A 14825-nucleotide genomic window follows, 5' to 3' on the forward strand; every position below is an offset into this window, starting at 1 on the left:
CGTTTCTTCTGAGACAATCCTTGTTCTCTTATCATCTGCAGATTTACCGCAGTCTTCACCACGCGAATTCCCAACAGAAGTCACACTTTCGAACATACAATATACGTAGGCAAGCATGATACGTCATGACGTCATATGATTCCTAGCATATTGACGTAATGCTAAACATCCGGTTATCTCGAGTTTTCTCCGTAATACATGTCCGTGGGTTTTTCAATGTTCGGTTATTTCCGTGGCTTCATGCGGAAAGGGAACCATCGTCTGCACTCAACGAAATGGACCATTCTGGTACTTGTTGCTGACAAAAACATGATTTTAACACAGAATTTAATGTCAGAATAGCTATATAATCGCTATTGTGTTTTCATCGTAGCAATAGGGTCCGATATTTAGACTCGAACAAGTATAATGCGACTCGTCTTCGACTCGTCGGCATTATACTTGTCTCGTCTAAATATCGGGCCCTATTGCTACGCTGAAAACACAATAGCTGGTAATGATGTACTCATTTTATTGACCATCTATCAAACATATCTTCCAGTTGTTCCTGAACCTCCTACGGGACCCGTCTACTTCAGTCACTTGGATGCAACAAGTGTTGTCCTTGACTGGCGTGCGCCTCGAGATGATGGCGGTGCCCCTGTGCTTAACTACCGCATTGAGGTGTCGCAGAACCAGGAAACCTGGACAGAGGTGACCATTGTTGATGGTGACTTGACCAAGACCAAGGCAAAGAACCTGGCCACAGACAAGAAGCACTACTTCAGAATCTTCGCCATCAACAAAGTGGGAACCAGCAAACCGCTTGAGTCGGATGCTGTTACACCAAAGAGGCCTGTTGGTAAGTCACTGTGTCCTTTTTTTTTATGTCAATCTCAAGTTGAAAAAGTCTATTTAGTTTAAAAGCAAAATGTTTGTCAGCTTGCGAAACTCTGTACAGTGAAAACTGTCAAATACGGTCACTGGACTTAGCGGACACTCGCAGAATACGGACAGTCAGTCTCGGCACGGACTGCTTTACACTGTAAAACACCTGTACGTTACGGCCACCTCGGCATTACGGACGCGGACACGTATTTTGGGTCCATAATAAGTCATAAACCTGCTAAATACGGACATCCACAGCAAGCTGGGAAGTTCAATCGACAAAGAAGACGATAAATCGATCAGTTGATATTAGTCGGTATCTGAGCAGCTCTCGCGAGACACGCTATTTGAACATCGCGAGAACTTCGAACCTTGGCTTGTGCAGCTCGCACGAGATCGTTGTACCGCATGCTTTGCTATGCTCTGAAGTTTGCGAGAGATTACGAGAGCTTGGAATACTGATAGAGTCTATTCTTGGTGAGTGTTTTAAGTCGACGCATTTGATTGGCTGCTAGAGTTCCAAGGCAGCCAATCCAACGCGTGGAACGTGTTCGGCGGAACGGAAGTGAAAGTGTATGAGTGAATGTATCTTCTCTTCGAAAGAGTGATTCGTGTTTAACAAGATGGCAGCAAGAAATTCAAATTCAAGAAAAGGAAGAAATGCGCTGACTTTAGAACAAAGGATAAAAGTGGGAAATCATGCCGAACGATTGCACAAGAGCTTGGGTGTGGGAGAACGCAGATTTCGAAAATCAGCGTCGATCGGGAAAAAATAATGAAGTTGTGGGAATCGGGAGACGGACGTGCTGACCAGAAATGGGTTTCGAAGAAGACAACCGAATACGAAGAGCTAAATGACGCCGTGTTCGAGTGGTTTTCAACCAAACGTGCGAATCACATTGCCATCAATGGTCCACTCAGACAACGCTGGACAAATTCTTTCAAAAGCTGATGAGTGCAGAATGAAGTGAATGTGAATGTTTTGTATCAATGAGATCCAGTAACTTTTTAACAATTTAAATTTATACAGTTGATATGATAAAAAGCTTTTAAACTTGTTTTACAACAGTCAATATTAAATGTTTCTCTGTTTAATCTAAACAGCTTCTGTTTTTCTTATAAATGTACATGTACATGTGCAGTACTCTCTCTCTCTCTCTCTCAACTTGACTTTGTCGCGTTTACTTGCACCTGTCTAATAAGGACACCTGCAGAATAAGGACACTTTTGTCTGGTCCCAAGGGTGTCCTTATTTGACAGGTTTTACTGTACCGTATTTGACGGATTACAAGACGCACCGTTTTATAAGCCGCACCCCCGACTTTAAAAAAAAAAATTGGGACGAGCCACGTATAGGCCGCGTCACTATATTAGCCGCCGTCGAAAAAAATATAATCAGATCGTGTCAATCAATCAAAACAACCAGGCAACGAAAGTACGGTATTTGGCAAAATCGGCTCCGAGAATAAACAAGTGAAACAAAGAAGAAAAGTGATAAAGTTTGAAGAAAAATATCACACACACAATTTGTAACCAACACACACATGTAGTCCCGCCCGGAATAAGCTTTTTTGGGATGATTTACGACTTTTGCGCACATTTCGAGCAGACGAAAACACAACATGGCGGCTCTCGCTCCTCCAACTATCGCGAGACACAAAAAAACGAAATCTCGCACGCGCGAGATCCTGATACATCCGATGTTTCTCTGTACGCTATCTTGTCACGACGACTTGTTGACAAACGAAGATTCGCGAAAGAAAGAGAAAAGCGCCGAGTCTTGAGTAGAGAGCTAATAAAGTACCGGTAATCGCTAATCGAGCGAAATGAAAATCCGCGGCGACTTCCATTAGGTGAATGCTATTCAAGTTTAGGTAACGTTTTAGCCGCATCTTTTTATAAGCCGCAATGCGATTATTTTTGAAAAAAAGTCGCGGCTTGTAGTTCATCAAATACGGTACTTTGTGTTGTACTTTGTATTTGTATGTATTATTCTCTTTTCTGTGTTTGTGTTTCTGTGGTAAGTCTTTTTATGCCATACATGATGTCTCATATAATGCTTCCCTTTAGAGCTTCAAAGTTATCTTTTGTTGTTTGTAATTCATCTTAATGAAATTTTCATGTTGTTTTCCTAGGACCACCGGGAAAACCAGTGGGACCTTTGGAAGCAAAGGCCATCACCCGCGACTCTGTCCAGCTGGACTGGAAGCCACCTCAAGATGACGGAGGCTTGCCCATCACTGGCTACATCATTGAGAAGCGTGAGGCCATGCGCATGACATGGAGTCGCGCTGACAAGACCACAGACGACGAGGACACTGGAGGGACTTGTCACTGGAGATGAGTTCTATTTCCGTGTGGCAGCCGTCATCAATATTTTCATATACATGTAAGAACAAAACGTGTTAAGACTGGTGTTGTGCATCTAGTTTGTTCAATAAATGTCTTTCTATCTTCAATGGTTTTGGGTAGATGAGATAACAAGAGAAGGATATGGGCATTGGAATTACGTCAACATTTCGAGCATTGTCACAGATGAAACATTTACTGCAGGGTGCTCCTGATTAACAAACCGAGCAAAACTGAAAATTATTGAAGAGAAGACATGTCTGAACAGTTTATAAAGAGACAAGTTTGCAATCATTTGTGAACACCATTATTGTATGGAGGAGTAACTGTTCCCCTACCCCCTAAGAAGGTATTTCTGTCCGTCAACCACGTGAGCGATCGCCACAAATCGAGGCATCACTCGCATTTCAGTTTGGACACACCGGCTGATTGCAAATGCACAGTACGTGTTTCGACACTGAAACGTGACGATTGAGCGTCAAAATAGTTTCTTAAAACAGTCGAAAATGGAGTTAAATGTGACTTCAACACTCAGTGGCGATCGCTAGAGTAGCGATTGTTACTAGACGGACACTAGAAAACCTCAGAAAATGTAATTACTTTGCGATTTTTTTAACTGAAAAACTGTTGCGGTCTTTTTCTGTCGAGCGCGAGCGTCAACGTAAAACAACGTGACGTCACTTCCTCCCCAAACGGTTAGTTTTTGAATGAAAAGAAAAATGTGGCGATCGCTAGATTGTTTAGACGGATTGGATCGCAACTTTGAAACTCGGGTCACCGTGCGTCGATCAAGGGCAAATTGACCTCGGCAACATTATAACTCACTTCAAGGGTGCACAAACTTGTATTTACAGTATACAAAATTAGGTAAACTTGTGTTTTTGTCCTGTGAAATCACAATTAGTTTCGATGCTCTTGATATCGCTATGCCGACGGACAGATCCGAATCCCCATACATTTTTTTTTGCGGAGCTAGTATAAGTTAGAATTTGTGTTATGGATATCGATTGTTGTTGAAAAACAATCATTTCAATGTGTTCTGGCACTCTCAACCACCACAGCATTGATACTTGTGCATGTGTGTGTTGGAATTTAGTTCTTTGTTTAGTGATGCTGTGGCAAAAGTAAATTCATCCATCCATATTTTGACGATCGCCACCATTCACACGCACATAAATAAACACATTATCAAAAATTTCAACTTTTATTTTCAAAAAAGTATTTAAACAACAACTAGTTTGCATGTTAATACAACAAATACAGCAGATTCTCACAGATACGGATTTAAAAGACTAAACAAATCTGAGACTATCAAAATGGCCTGATACCATGAAACCTGCCTCAAGCAAAAACACATAAAAAGACTCTTTTGTGCAATGTTTTTGCCTGTGGATCTTTTAATGGGTAAAAATGCTTGGGGGAAAAAAATTAGTAGTCTACCACAAGTAGATATGGGATGTGAAGATCATCGCCGTGTGGTTACCGTCCTTGAAAATCACATTCTGAGAAAATTGCATTTGAAAGTTTGTGAAGTGTTTTGCTGCGCACAGTGAAGACAGATTGACAAACCAAGAGTATGTGTGCATGCGGGTACTTTTCACTGACATTTTCTTATACTCCAAGTGCTCTTCACAATCCCCTATCAGTCCAAAGTTGCACATATGGACATCAGACTGTTGCTATAACACTCAATGAAACATCAAGTACAATGATTATGATCAGCTGGAAAAAAGGCGTGTGGAATTTTACTTGCTACTCTTGATGTTCTCAGTTTTATCGCAGGAGCAGACATGTGGTTTCTGCTAATTCTTGTTTCCATTGCACAAAAAGTGGCCGATTTTTGATCGGAAATTGCTTCGAAGTAAGCATTATTTTTTCCAAAACTCATGGAACTTTGCCTTTAGGCAGGACGTCAGTCGGGCTTCTGCCAAAATAAACTCTAGACATAATGTTTCCCTGACAATTTCAAGGGATTCAATGATCTAGAGGGAGAAAAGAATATACATTTCTTATTGGTGAAATAGAGTCGGGATGAAATCCAAAAGATTTAGCCCAACATTTGATTCACCGGAAAATGCACCTAGTTGTTGCGTTCCTTGAATGAGAAAAGTTGGATTTTGCAACGAAGCAAATATCTAAGTCAAAATATCATTGTTTCACCAAGAATGAGATACATGAGTGGGAGATGGGTCCGAAGTTCGATTAGCAGTACTTTAGGATGTAACTGGGACAGTCAAGGTGGAGTTTATGTGAGATAAACAAGGCCTGACGTCCTACCTCTGTACCTGTTATTCAGGCGTCGTGGACTCGACATTCACACCGACCGCTAGCTTATTTTTCTTCGTTGCTCGATCTGCCGCAAGTTGTAACTTCCCCTGCCTCTTGCATGATAGACACCCGCCGAATTTATCTTTTAGAGGCCGAGTTGGGAGAAATATCGCTGTTTGAGACGTCGAACCGATTCGAAATAAGGTTCGCGTGTTTATGCGGATGTGGTGCGCGCGAATGCGCAGAACTACTTCCCGGCTGAAAGTTATTGGAAATGACCAATCAGCGAATAGATTTTCAAAGGTAAAGGTCACTTTCCAAATATGGAACATTTTGCAAGTGAAAGTAGCGTTCGCCAGCTCTTGTGTTGCGGCCGTTGAGGGACACAAACGGGCTTTATTTCCATGACTGTGACATCGTCAACAAACGGAAATTCCCGCTGAGTACGCTGCATGCAATAACTTTGACAAACTCATCGACATGTTGCTGCTGCTCTGCCATGAAAAAATCGATTTTTGTTATAAGTCTGCATATTTTTAGCATTCATTCACTTTGCAAATCATCACTTTATTGAAAAAAGAGGATGAAATTGACAAAATAAACATCATGCAGTTATTCTAGGGTGTTCAAACTGCCTAAAAATGATAAAAACCCAAATCACATCATGGGACCATTTTGGATCAAAATTCCGTGCCACCTCTGCCCTTAATCCATGTAGTGTAGTCAATTGTAGGGGTTCCATGGTGACATTGTTATCAGGATGAAAAGAAAAGTTATCTGAAAAATATGATTTATTTCTTTTCAGGTGACGATGATTACGTCCCGCAGTGGGGCACTGCGGTTATGAAATTAAAGGCCCCTACTGTTTTTGGAACCGCAGGAGCTTTCTAGTTTGCTGTTAGGTAGATTTTTGGTTCCTCTTTCATGTCATGCTCTCTTTTTCTTCATGAATTCTTTTCTTTTTTCTGCCTTCTTGCTCATTCACCTGTATTTTTTCCAAAAATCTCTTCTCTTGTCGCTTGTCTCGCGATTCATGTATAGTTTAATCTGTTAGTGTTCTGATGTAAGTCCAGCAGTAGATAGGTTAAGCCTATTTTAACATACTGGAAACTGGTAATCTTCCAGTAGGTATTAATTTAGTTTTACTAAAGCCTGCTGGGACACAAGTAATGGGTTAGTGCATTTGTAAACAGGAATCGCTTGACAAGTGGCCCCCTTCATCCCCCCCTTCCTCGTCCTGATATGGCTCTGCGTAGTCGGCTGGACGTTAAGCAACAAATAAACAAACAAACAAACAAACATCTGCAGGTTTTATTAAATCTTACATTCTTATGTTATAATAATTATGAAAGTCACGGCATTGTACATCAAAAAAGAAAGTTGATTTGGCTTGCAAATCTCATCATGCCATATTTAATCTAGCATTTTCCTGGAATATTGTTTTCTTTGATTTGATTTTGACAGACTGTGACACACCTCTAATGAGGAGTCTTAATTTGAAAAAAAAATTCAATCTTTATCTATTAGGGCAAATTCTGTTGAAAAGCTCTTTTTATGCTATTTCTTTGATTGGTTTTTGACAGTGTGGCTAAAGTGTTAAGCTGTCGGCAAAAATCTTATTTTAAGTGGGTTATTTTTGTATTTGATTTGCTACAATGAGGCAGTATTCCAGGGAACACCCTAATAGAATGGGTTTCTGAAAAATGATGAGGTTACAATTTATGCCTCCAGTTCTTATGTTGAACAAGGCGTGTGTGTATGTTTTAATTTTTAATTTCTCAGAAATTAAAAGTAATTACTGTTACAAAAGGGCAGGTTTGTACATAGAAAGTAAAAAGACTTCTCTTCACTCTTTGGGATAATAGAGAGATTAAGAAGCACTACCACATTCGTTTCGTTGGCATTTTCGGTTGTAAAACGTCACACCTTTTTGAGTACACGTGACTTCCGATCTCTACGAACAGAAATTCGCTTCGCCAAGAGAAACGAAATTTGTAGAATTGGTCATTCTGACGAAAGTGACTTCGGTCGCGTTTTATATTCGAATAGTCATAAAATATGCCTACCTTGTGTAATCGATGTATGCTCTGACATCTTTAGGCGCGATTTATCATTGAAATCAAGTTTAAAAAGCCGTAAAGCAGGCTTGAATTGGGTAAGTGAGTGACTGAGCAGACGAAAGAAATTTCAAGATGGCGACCCAAACATCAGGCCGACTCAACTTTTCAGTCGGCTGGTCAAGCCGCCTAGAGGAGAAAAATGCATGAAGCAGTTAAAGTTTATGATGTGTTGAGTTGTGGCCTGAGTATCTGATGCGTTTCAGCAGAAGTGAGGCAGCTGGTATTATCTGATCGACACTTCTGAACCGGTGCGACCAGCGAAACGAAATTCTTCTGTCCTCTTAACCGCTGTACTAGCGACACATGGTGTTCCCCCGCCGAGTGTCTTTTGCAACCACGAAAATGCCAACCATATGAATGTGGTAGCCCTTCTTAAAGTCTCTAATGTAAAAAAAAAAAACTAAAAAAAAAATGAGAGAGTATGATTGTAATGTTCACTAAAATGCATGACTTAAATTTTAGTTGCTTTGCCTTGAGAATCTCAGCATGTTATTTGTAAGCTAGAATTTTGCTGAAATATTAGTTTCTTTGATTTTTGTTTTGTTTGTGTTATCATTTTGCTTTGTTTATTATTTGATTTGCTACAATTAGATTTATTTGAGTGAACACCCTGTCAGAATGGGTTTCTGAAAAATAATGGGGTTACAATTTCTGCATCCTATTTTCATGTTAAAATAGACGTTAGTATGCAGTTTTGATTTTATCCAGCTTTTTTTCTGTGAAATTATTTGTAATACTTATTAAGGGCAGTATTGTACAGTATAGAAAGTAAGAAAAGAAAACACAACTCTTCACCCTTTGGGATATGTACGGTTGAAATGCAAAACTTACATTTCAGTCGACTTGGCTTGAACATCTCGCTGTGTTATATTTTAGCTAGAATTTTGCTGAAATATCATTTTCACTTTTTTATTTTGAAGGACTGTGTCACACGTCTTGGCGGGAAAATCTCCTATCTTAATACTGTGAGGGGAAAATCTGTTTAAAATTAACTATATTTATGTAATGTTTCTTTGCTGTTTGAAAATATGTAACTAAAGTGTTCAGCGGTCAGCAAAAATCTTATTTTAAGGTTTTTTTGGTGTATTTGTTTGATTTGCTACAATAAGGGTGTGCATTCAAGTGAACACTCGGCCAGAATGGGTTTGTGAAAAAGAATGTTACAGTCATGCATCCAATTTCTATGCTGACATTTTTTTGCATGGGTGTTTCTTTTTTTAAATAAACTTCAATCAATCTTATGTTTTTAGTGATAATGTGATAATGTGTATACACATTTAGGGCTGTTTTTCAGTATTAATAACATGTTCTGTTTGATTAAGGGTATTCAGCTGGTATTTCCTTGTTTTTACTACCTATTTTATTCATGTTTTTATTACTTTATTAGTGGAAGAATCTGTTGTAATGTATGTTTGATGGTGTATGCTTTTAATCAAGCGTTGCTGACTATGAATGTAGATGTAAATGCTTGTATAACTGTGTTTGAATTTTAAATGTGTCAAGCGCAAAGAGCATAATTGTAAAGTTATGATGTTGCGCTATATAAATGCTCATTTATTATTATTATTATTATTATTATGTTCTGTGAAGCTATTTTTAATGTAACTTTTTGTTTGTTTGTTTCTTTTTTTCCCTTTTTTTGGTAGTTTCCTACTATTCACAAGACACTAGCACTCTTTAGTGGTGTTTTTTTCAGGTTAGATTCATTTTTATTACAGGATACATTTTGCCAAGCCACTTGTACTTCCTGTTTTGTCAGCTTATGTCAGTCTTGCATCAGTCAACAAGAAAGTTAACAGGGAACACCCTAACAGAATGGGGTTCTGAAAAGTAATGAGGTTACAACTTACGCCTCCAATTCTTATGTTGAAATAGACGTGTGTGTGCATTTTGATTTTCAATCTATCTTGACGTGTTCTGTGAAATTATCAGTGATCATTACTACAAAAGGGCAGTATTGTACCTAGAAAGTAAAAAAACAACCAACTCTTCACTCTTTGGGATAATGTAATGTTTACTGAAATGCACGACTTAAATTGTAGTTGCTTTGGCTTGAGAATCTCATCATGTTATGGTTTAGTTTTTACTGAAAAAAATATTAGTTTTTTTGATTTTGAAATGCCATGTTTTATCGTTTTGTTTTGTTTGTTTTATTATTTTGTTTTGTTTGTATTTGATTTGCAACAGTGAGGCCTTATTTGTGAGTGAACACCCTTTCAGAAAGGGTTTCTGAAGATTAATGGGGTTACAATTTTCTGTTTTGGCAGCTTATGTCAGTCTTGCAACAGTCAACAAGGAAAGATTGCTCTTGTGTGTGAAAAGGATTTAAAAAAAAAAATTCTATTTTATTGTTTTAATTTTTTTGTTTAGCATACTGTAATGTCATGGATCACAAGTAGATGAAACTTTTTGACGAAAGAAATCTCATATGGTTTGTTGTTATTGTTGGAGTTAGGAGAGGTACTGCTGTATAGCACAGAATTGTCCATGATCCGTTTGAACGATTCAAGTGTACTCATTATTCTTACCTTTTTTTCTTATGTTGAATAAAACACACCACGAAAAACCATGGATGCAGTCTGTACTCATTTCAGTGTGTGATATCACAATGGGCAGCAAATGGTTCTATATCTTCCTCCTCCTCCCCCTCCCCCACACACAGATCTATGAACAATTTCCACATAACACCTGCTGCGAACTGGACACGAATCCCAAAACTATTTGCTTTTCAAAGTGTTCATAGTAACCTGACAAAAAAACATACTTACCTTATATTGGCCAGTTGTCAAGATTTGTATTTCAGGTATGAAGCAAATATTTTTCGGGTTCGTGTTCAGTTAGTCAAATATGGAACATTTGGTTCTATTATGTGAACTGAAGGATTTATGTAATAATCATCATCAAACACAATCTAAAACCTACAAAAAGAAGGCAAAAGTCAAAGTTCTTGCATGATAACAGATCAATTATCCACCCATATCCTTTGGGGTTTATGGAAAAGAAAGTATACAATCATTTCTACAAATACCACAGTATTAATTACAAGAATATTTTTTGCACATTAAAATGCATACATAATGCAAAATGTTCAAATCAGATAACTATACAGTCCACACACAAAACATTCACACACGTTGGACCAAGGGAGACCCCTAACGCGTAGGATCTTAAAGGTTTTTAAAAGAAAAGACTGAAGTGTATAAACCCAGGTGTCTGTGTTTCTATAACATGTGTGAACCCAAATGTCAGTGTGTTTTGTGAATGTGTGTACGAACCCAAAAGTAGGTGTGTTTCATGTCAGGACAAAATGGGTTCACAATTCTAGAAACCCATTTTTCTAAAACGCCCCATTTTTATTTCTGTGTGTGCTTGGCTTGTTTTTTATGAATACTTGACCAGGACCTGTTCATGAATTCACCTCACATTCCTGCCTTTTTGAGCCAAAGCTTGAGTTTGAAATATGGTAAGAAAGTGATGTACCCATTTGCACCATGTATTGCAAAAAGCCCCATTTTGACTCAAATACAAGCATGTGTGTGTGTGTGTGTGTTTGCACTTACATTTTATTCCCACCACACATATAACCCTACCTCTTACATAGTCTATTAACAACAAAATTAAAAAAATTAAACACCGCAACAACGAAGAAAATAAATATCAAAAACAAAATAACACCTATGTGGCTATGACATACCCTGTCAAAAACGGTCCCAAGCCCGTGAAAACACAGAGGGAGGGCCAATTTGAATTACTGTCAATAGAAAGGAGGATGCTCAGTACTCCAACCGCGTTAAACACCCAATAAAAAAGTCGGGAATTGACCCTATGGGGGCAATTACTGCTGGGGAGCAGTAATCCTGTCATTACCCCAGCTGGAGTGGTCATTAGTACCGAGCAACAGGTACAGGCACATGAAATCACATGACAAAATATAAAACTCAATAAACCGTTTATACGCAGCCCCTCTTTATCACTACTTAAACACAGGCACCTTAACCTATAACTTTATGCTGGTCCCTACCCTTGCACATTGCACTAAGGGCCGGTCCGTGCGCGCTTATACTACTACTCACACACACACACACACACACACACACACACACACACACACACACACACAAACACACACACAGTCAGTGTGTCATTACTTGACTGAATCAGTGAATGTGAAAAGACTATGGGTAGTCGTCTAAGACAGGTTAAAATCAGTCTAACCAATGACTACATACATCTGCATGTGTCAGGTTTTAATTTTTGTTTGTTTGTTATTTATTCATTTTGTTTTGTTTGTAAACATGTGAAATAATTCCTAACAAAGATTATTTCATTTTTTACAGACTGTCTGTGGTGGCATTTATCTTATCATCCAAGAGGTGACTAAAGTAAAAGGGACACAACTGCGCTTGTTATTTTGACATGCATTTCAGTTGGTTACTTCCCTTGACTTAAATTATTATCAAGTTATAAAATAGAAGTAGTGATGAGAAAATTATCATAAGTAGCTGAAAGTCATTGGTTACATTTAGGGAATATTTAGATGTTGAAATTAAATTTTTAACTATGAAGATATATAATTATTTTTGATGAAACCACCTTCCAACTGTTTGAGTTCCCATGGCTGGAACTGGCTCTTTCTCTCTGAACTCAGCTGGTTTCAGACGTGCCAACTTTTAGTCTCTGAGCTGTTATTCCTAATTCAGGTAAGAGACTGAAAATACTGTGGGAGATGATCACACAAACTGTTTACTTGTATTTCTATGCAAAGATAAATCATGGATGAATAATATTGAAGATGATTCCAGTAGATAGAAAATGGTATATGTCTGTTTGGTCCCATGTGGTCTTGAGTTTGGGAAAAACCTGTGTGAGGTATCGGAGAGAGTTATGTGGTTTGAAATGTTATGTTTGTAATTTGTATCAAGTTTCTCTGTTGGTTACTATTTGTATTTGTCGCTTTGTTGTGATGGGAGAAAAGACGTTGAAGAGTAGAACACTTTGAGTTTGATTGATGGAGTTGGGACTAATAGGACTGTTTTGATGTGAGAGGAATCACATGTGTGTTAATCAATGCGGGCACAGTTATCTTTTGTGACACTGTGTACAGTATGTTTGAGTAAGATATGGCTGAAATGTATTTTAGTCATGTCAAAGAAGAACTTAAAGGTATTGAATGCTTTGATTCTTCTGTGAGTGGTGTATTTTAATTCATCACTTGTGGGCGTAGTGACGTTTTGACTTGACTTTGTTTGCACTTGGTCATAGCAACTCAAAACATAACTTCTTGTCCATGTTTAAAAGAAAGTTGTTATCATAGATGGTGATTTAACATTTTCTTATTAATGTTGATTTCTATGTCGTGCGTCACATGACATACTTTTCAGTTTTCTAAAGCGCTCAAGTCTTTGTCATAAGAAGAGTTTGTCTTGTTTTGTATTTGTATTTTCGTCCTATGTTCTTATTGTTTGTTTGTTTGTTTGTTTGCTTAACGCCCAGCCGACCACGAAGGGCCATATCAGCGCGGTGCTGCTTTGACATATAACGTGCGCCACACACAAGACAGAAGTCGCAGCACAGGCTTTATGTCTCGCCCAGTCACATTATTCTGACACCGGACCAACCAGTTCTAGCACTAACCCCATAATGCCAGACGCCTGGCGGAGCAGCCACTAGATTGCCAATCTTAAAGTCTTAGGTATGACCCGGCCGGGGTTCGAAACCAAGACCTCCCGATCACGGTGCGGACGCCTTACTACTAGGCCAACCGTGCCGGTCTGTTCTTATTGTCTTATGTTGTTTTTGTCGTTTGTTTTATATGTATGTTGTTATTGTTGACAAGTATATAAAAAAGAGTGTTCTGAATGAAAAGGAAATTATCATTATTATTATTATTAATTTTGAGATGTATACTTATATTGTTTTGTTTCATTTTCAGGGGTAACGTTTTTTATCATGCTTGAACTGGCATTGACTGAAAAAGCTTTGTTTTCATCTCTGTTTGCGTATTTTGTTTTGAGGTTAGAAAATGGATTTTGTAGGCTGTAAAAGAGAAGTTATTGAAGTTGTGAAAGACTATTTTTTTGAGTTTTGTACTTTACATTGATTTGGATTGATGAATATTATTTTTGATTTCGCCGATAAATAAAATTGGAACACTTTTCTTTTGCTTTACAATATTGTGTGAGTTGTGAACGATTTGTTTGTTATTTTTTGAAGTTTTTAAATACTCGTAAACGCATTACCTCACCCATTCCCTCAGAGATTTGGCAATACGACTCTTGTAGTATTGTCAAGGTTACATGTTATTTCGTACGTTCGTTGATAAAATGTCCCAACCTGCCGCCCACACACACACACACACACACACAATGACACATACACACATTAGAATCCCCCCTCCCGAATCCCCCCTCCCCATTCTCCACCCGATAGCTCCTCTTTGTCTCGCTCTCTCCCCCGGCAGGATATCTCGGCTGCTTACTTGAGTGAGTAACAGAAGAGACATTGTCATCATCTCTCTACTAGGATATGTTCCCCAGAGGGGAACTGAACATGTTCGACAATATTATGAACCAGGTCGATAAAAGACAGTCAAGTACGTATGTAATGAGCCAATCAGTCAGATGACATCAATGTATCAAGTTCTGAATTCTTCTCATACCACTGTCCGCTGGGCAGATTCACTTGAACTTGAAGCAGTTTGTCTGGATACATCGTCCTCCCTCAAGATCGTAAAATGCCCAATTAAGTACTTGAGATATCAATGGCCGCCCCCGCTTTCAGTCTCATGAACTGAGCTAGTCTGATTAAACAGCTTTCTAAAGGTTGCGTCCGTCTATGTGAAACGTGTTTTTCCTTTGTGTTCCACTGCTTGCGACCCATTGTTTTGCTATACTGACTCGAAAGTTGAGGCTAAGAGAATGTGTATCCCTTGAACTGAACTGAGTTAGGGCTGACATTGTGACTATTGGAAAGACCCGCCATCTTTGGCCGGTCCGTTTTCAATCATGGTCTCGACAATCAAGTAATCTGTGCATGTGTACATGGAGTACAATAAGTGATAAAGTCTCATGTGGAACAAGTGAAAACAACTTACCTTCGAGTTGATTACGATGGATATTTTAGTCCTGAAAGGGTTCATCAAAGTTGAAAACCAAATTTGGGATACACAAAGTCGACCGTCCCAACACCGGAGAACACTGTCGGTTAGTAACGGGTCTTTTT

General features: G+C 38.6%; 2 protein-coding genes across 3 annotated transcripts in view; one reads left to right on the forward strand and one right to left on the reverse strand.

Annotated features, from left to right (window-relative positions):
* LOC138976991 (myomesin-2-like) overlaps nt 1-10173 on the forward strand; it is a 25404-nt gene extending 15231 nt beyond the window's left edge. Inside the window, exons 5-6 of the mRNA XM_070349883.1 lie at nt 542-841; nt 3003-10173. Coding sequence (XP_070205984.1) covers nt 542-841; nt 3003-3211 — 509 coding nt within the window. The 3' untranslated portion in view covers nt 3212-10173. The remainder of the gene's footprint in view (nt 1-541; nt 842-3002) is intronic.
* The window catches only part of LOC138976708 (protein PALS2-like), a 501736-nt gene that overhangs the window by 196674 nt on the left and 290237 nt on the right, over nt 1-14825 (reverse strand). The window lies entirely within an intron of this gene.

The sequence above is a fragment of the Littorina saxatilis genome, linkage group LG9, assembly GCF_037325665.1.
Source record: "Littorina saxatilis isolate snail1 linkage group LG9, US_GU_Lsax_2.0, whole genome shotgun sequence".
Classification (NCBI taxonomy): Eukaryota; Metazoa; Mollusca; class Gastropoda; order Littorinimorpha; family Littorinidae; genus Littorina; species Littorina saxatilis.